General features: G+C 40.4%; 1 protein-coding gene across 1 annotated transcript; it reads right to left on the bottom strand.

Moving 5' to 3' along the window:
- Nucleotides 1-2,549: 2,549 nt before the first annotated feature.
- Nucleotides 2,550-3,494, bottom strand: LOC129628181 (olfactory receptor 51I2-like). The gene has a single exon (XM_055547611.1). It carries the CDS (start codon nt 3,492-3,494, stop codon nt 2,550-2,552), a length of 945 nt encoding a protein of 314 aa, XP_055403586.1.
- Nucleotides 3,495-6,011: the final 2,517 nt, after the last annotated feature.

The raw sequence follows: 6,011 nt of genomic DNA, 5'->3' as shown, positions 1-6,011 counted from the left end.
CTGATTGAAATCACACCAACTTGGATTTGGGAATCAGAATGTCTGAGTTCACCTCCTGCCCTTCACTGACTAGCTATGTGATCCTGGTCAATTAATCTATACTGTGCATCTTAGCATCTTCACCTCTAAAGCAAGAATAATAATTTAGCTACTTCGTAGGCTTGAGGATAAGACATAATGAGTGTTAATAATAAAATATATAATAAAATAACCTTTGAACCTTGATTGTCACATAATAAGCTACCGAGAAATGTTATCCTTAGTATACTTTGCAGCTGGTAAAATGAGCATGGTCCTTGCTGTGCTTAGACTACTTTAAATGACTGGTGTAGTTAGTCCAGTTGAATAAAGAGACCCTTTGCCTGACAATTAGACCTGCAACAGATAGATATACTGTTATTTTGTTTTAAACTAATTATTCTATATTATCCTTTGACTGCAGAGTAGGTTTCTGGTGAGTTAGGATAAATGGAGCAAAAGTTTGAGGTGTTTCCACTATGCACCAGGGAAGATGAGTCTCTTGGGGCCCAGAATCAGGCCCCATAGATAGAGACATGGGCCCGTCACAGCCCATAGTCACATCTGAAAGGAAATAGCTCTCCCAGGATAGAACCATTTATCACTTGAGAGGGCCATGTGGAAAGCACTTTGGTAGGATGTCAGCAAGGGCACCAACACTCAGACTTCTCCCTTATGAGGCTCACCTTCTATAACTCTCAGGTTATTTTTATTTTCCTCCTTCCCTCTCTCTCTCTCTCCCCACCCCCTCACTCTCACTCTGATTTTACCAAAACTTGTGTACATTCTTTAGCAAAGTAGAAAACACAGATAAATAAGTAATAAATCTTCTCAATGCTCACTAACCAGAAACAACTATTGATATTTTTTTACATGTTCCAAATACTTTTTCTATGGAAATATATGAATGTTTAACAATATTATATCTTAGAATGTTTACCAACAAAATATCTTGACAGTATGGTATAAAAACTTTTCATAAAATGTTTTATTTAAAATATCACTTTACAGTGGTTTATACATTCTTCTAAGCTATCTTATCCTAGAAACTATTGTTGCAGCCAGATCTCACTTTTTGATTAGTAATTTTTTTTTCTTTGTATTTTAACATTTGGGAGGTGAAAATGAAAGTCGCTTCAGTCGTGTCTGACTCTTTGAGACCCCATGGACTATACAGTCCATAGAATTCTCCATGACAGAATACTGGAGTGGGTAGCCTTTCCCTTCTCCAGGGGATCCTCCCAACACAGGGATTGAACCCAGGTCTCCTGCATTGCAGGCAGATTCTTTACCAGCTGAACCACAAGGAAAGCCTATTTGGGAAATCTACTCTAATTCTGTCTCATTTCTTCTTTTTTTTTTTTTAGAAATGTTGGTGGGGGGGTGTGATCTCTATTTTACAAGAGTTCTAAATTAATGTTTAAATCATGTTGTAGTACCCAGATTATTCAGAATTAAGTCAAATTTACTGGGTTTGGGGGGGTGGGGCAAGGAATTGCACTTTCAATATCTTTCCACCAAGGCATTCATGAATGTGTCCATTCATTCAGTTTTACTTCTAAGTAAGCATCTGATAAGGGGTTCACCTCCCAAACATGTAATGAACTCCTACAGTAGCAAAAACAAAAACAGAAACATACCTGGTAATCACATTTTACTATGCACTGAGAAATTGAATGGAAATTTCTCCAAAGAAAATATACAAAAGGCAACAAGTATAGGAAAGAAAATGCTCAGTGTCACTAATCATCAGGAAAATGCATATTTAAAACATGTGCCTGTATATCTGCATCTGTGCTCAGTCACTTCAGTCGTGTCTGATTCTTTGCGGCCCTATGAACTATAGCCCACCAGGCTCTTTGGTCCATGGGATTCTCCAGGCAAGAATATTGGAGTGGGTTGCCATTTCCCCCTCCAGGGGATTTTCCCCACCCAGGAACTGAACCAACATCTCTTGCTGTTCCTGCATTACAGGCGGATTCTTACTGCAGAGCCACCAGCGAAGCCTCTATGAAAGCACAAGGGCTATTAAAAACAACAACAGAAGATAAGAGGTGTTGATGAGGACCATTGCACAATGTTGTTAGAAATGCAAAATAATGCAACTGCTATGGAAAGTAGTATGGAGAGTCTACAAAGAATTAAAAATAGAACTACCTTTGACATAGACTTGGGGGAAAAGACTCACTAACCATTATAACAGTGGTCCCATTGTAATTAGTCATTTTTTCTGTGATGATTCACTTTAACCATGAATAATAGAAATGCATTGTGATAAAACGAAGGACTAATTTTCAGGATGTGCATTTTGGGATTAAAAAAGAAAATTGAACAATTATTTTTCTAAATTACAACCCAGTGTACCTCGCCAAAACCTTTTGGCAGATCTTAACTAGTACAAGGTCATCATATATCTGGTGGCAGAAATACGAAAAAGAAGTTTAAAAAATTGTCAAAACAGTTTATGGAAACTCCAATTTATGGAGTAATAGTAAATATCCTTTGAGGTTTGGACTTTCCATGTTTCTGGCTTAAAACTTGGTTCCCACTAGCATTCGACCAAGCCTCCTTCTAATCGCTTTGGTTTTGATGGAATAGATGACAGGGTTGAGCATGGGAGGCACAAAGAGATAAATGAGGGACATGACTGTGTGCACAAATCGGGGGGCATGCCTCCCATAGCGGGCAGTCATGGACACACCAACCATGGGAACATAGAATATGAGCACAGCACACAGATGTGACACACACGTGTTGAATGTCTTTAACCGTTCCTCCCGAGATGCAATGGCAAGTACAGAATGCATGATGAGCACGTACGAGAAGAGAATGAGTGCAGAGTCCAGGCCAAAGCTAGACACGACAATGATGAGACCGAAAATATTGTTGATGGTGATGTCACCACAGGGAAGGTGGATGAGATCTGGATGAAGGCAGTAGGCATGGGACAGTATATTGGCCTTGCAGAAAGACAACCTCTTCAGAAGGAGAGGCAGTGGAAAAATCATACAGAAGCTGCGGATGATGGCCCACAAGCCCATGCATACAACACGGGAATCTGTGAGCATGGTGGTGTAGCGCAGAGGGTTACAGATGGCCACATAGCGGTCAAAACTCATAACCAGCAGGACCCCAGACTCCATGAAAGAGAAGAAGTGGATAAAGAACATTTGAGCCATGCAAGAATCAAAGCTGATCTTCCTTAAGTGGAAGCAAAATGTGGCTAGCACTGTGGGCAGTGTGGAGAAAGACACACCTAGATCATTAACTGAGAGCAGGGATAGGAAGTAGTACATAGGCTGATGCAAACTCTGCTCCTCCTTGACAATGAAAAGGATAAGAGCATTGCCCACAATGGAGACAATGTAGAGGGTACCGAGGAGCAAGAACATCCAGTGTTGGGAGTTCTCCAGCCCTGGGAGCCCTGTCAGGGTGAACGTTGGCAACTCTGAGCTGTTGTAGAGGATACCTCCCATGCTGGGGGGACTTGTACTGTAAGACTGTACTGTAGGACCACCACCTGTAGAGAAGACAGATGTACAGTTTATTGAGGACCTATTTTAAGTCTCTCTTATGCCATCCAGACCCTTACTTTATAGCTTAATCAATTTTGTTTACCACATCACTCCTTGCCCTTCTTGCTCCCCATGGTTTCTGGAATTGTCTAAGTGTTTTCAGGTTATCCAGCTGGCTCAACAGGTCTCATTACCTTCCTCTGTACCTGTGCCTATCCCCACCATGCTCTTCCTCACATTCAAAGCTATGAACTTGTTATCAATCAACAGGCATCAATTTGTGCAAGACCTAAGACATCATTCTCATGATGACTACTTCCTGGACTGTTCTGAACATTCCAATTACTTATCAAGCTGTAAACTTTTTCTATTTCCACTCTCTCACTCTACTGAATATGCTGCTTATCATGACTCCCCAGCTCTTTCACTCATATTTAGTCTCCCAGTTTTTCCTTCCATCCCTCTAATTAGAAGGTAGATGAATAGAAAGATAACTGTCCACAGCACTAACCTTCCACACTTTCATCAGGATGCATTAGATGCCCCCACTTTATCTTTTCATCCTTCTATCCATTTATCCTATGGCATTAAGTTTCTGCCTGAATAACTTAGTATACTGGAAGTCTTTTCTTAATAATTTCCTTCCAACTGAATTGTATCTAGCTCCTGAAAACCACAGGATTAATAATCAGTTCTATATATCATGGAACTGGTTCTTACTGTGTTCTCCATTTCTTTGAATAATACTGTAATTGTGCCTGAGACTAAGACTCAGAAATCCAAACATTATATTGTTTCTGTCTTTCCTTTACCTACTACATTAAATTAGACCACAGTCAATGAAAATACTAAACCCTAAGTGCATCTGCCAGCACTTTTCTGCATTTCTTTCCACTTACATTCTTATACTTTGTATCCAAGACATCACATTCGTATGCCCATAATAATGCCCTCTTAATGAATCTCATTCCTCTATATCATTCTCTAATCTGGAATAGGTCTAATATTTTCAAAGGGCAGCTCTGCAAATGGGACCATTCTGATTAGAAAGTTTGAATGCCCCTTCACTACCACCAAGTGTCAAAACCAAACTCACAAGTCTAGAGTTAAAGGCACTCTGTAGTCCAGTACTATATCAATATTTTTGGTCGCAATTCTCAGAACTTCCTACTTGTACCTCAAACACCCAGACTGGTTATCCATACTAATAATAGCAATATTCTTTGCTATTATTCAAACATTAACTATGGCTCCCCAGCTCCCAGAGTTTCCCAGAATGTCTGAACATATCTATTTAGCCCATCATCTGTGGCCAAGGATCAACGATGCCTTCCTCTTCTGTTAAAATCTGACCAGTCATTGCAAAGGAGATAACTGCTCTCCTCTCCTCACCACTCTCAGAAGCTGTAGATTTGCATCTCTTTTTGTGCCTATTTCTCTGCCTGTTCTGCATTAGAGCTTCCTGTTATGGAGTTATGATAGTTCCTATTGAATTATGAAACTTATCTCCCCTTCTGACTCACCAGCTCCAAGAGATCAACACTGACACTTGTTCATTGCTTCAGTCCCTGCTGTGCTCAGTGCAAGGCCAAACACAGGAGATGCACTCACTAAGTCACTGATCCCACAGAATTTTGATTCTCTTTGTTTGTAAATTGGAGGGGCTAAGGAACTTTGCTAATGGGGTAGTGAAGATCCAAAAGTAAACTACTGTGAAAACCCTTAGGATCAAATACTTTGCAACTCTGAGTTCTAAACCTGCTTTAAATCCACACCTCCAGGCTTTCATCTGGCTTTGTCTTTTCACCTGTATTAGGACTCCTCTATCCTTTTTTCTCAGGGTGCATTTTTCCCTCCATTCTGCATTCTTAAAATCTCTTTGTTTTTCCTATATACAAGCTCTTCCTAAACATTTCTGTTTGCCTCTGTATGCAATATGAAATATCCCTGATTTGGATAATTTTTTAAGCACTAAATAGAGTCTTGCCAAGTGGCTTCCAAAGCAGCCAGTGTCTTTGTATAGACCACCCCCCTCCCCACAGCCATACCAGTTTGTTTTGAGAAATGAGTAAGAGTGCTTATTTATTGCAGAACATCTACCTCCAAACTACAGCCCATTGTAGTATCCCCAATGTCTGAATCTGAAAGCATGGGAAGATTTCAGAGAACAAGAGGACTAAGGAGAAAATATAGAACCAGGAAAGTGAAAATATGCAGAAAAATTTAAAAAAAAAAAAAAAAAAAAAAACACCTGACTCCTATAGGGACAGCCTTTCTGTCTTCAGATTGTCATAACACTCAGGATTTCTAAGCTGAGCCAGAGTGCCTTAGTGCCTGAGTCTGGAGTGTCTGACACTCCACCTTACCTACCTGAGAGAGTTCATGGAGGGTGCAGAGGAAGCAAGAGCACTTGTGGAGGCCCTGCCCATAACCCCTGCCTCTTCTGCCAGCTCCCTGGGCTGAGCAATATAAGGCTGC

The sequence above is a fragment of the Bubalus kerabau genome, chromosome 15 (assembly GCF_029407905.1).
Source record: "Bubalus kerabau isolate K-KA32 ecotype Philippines breed swamp buffalo chromosome 15, PCC_UOA_SB_1v2, whole genome shotgun sequence".
Lineage (NCBI taxonomy): Eukaryota > Metazoa > Chordata > Mammalia > Artiodactyla > Bovidae > Bubalus > Bubalus kerabau.
This window is presented reverse-complemented; position numbering and strand designations above follow the sequence as displayed.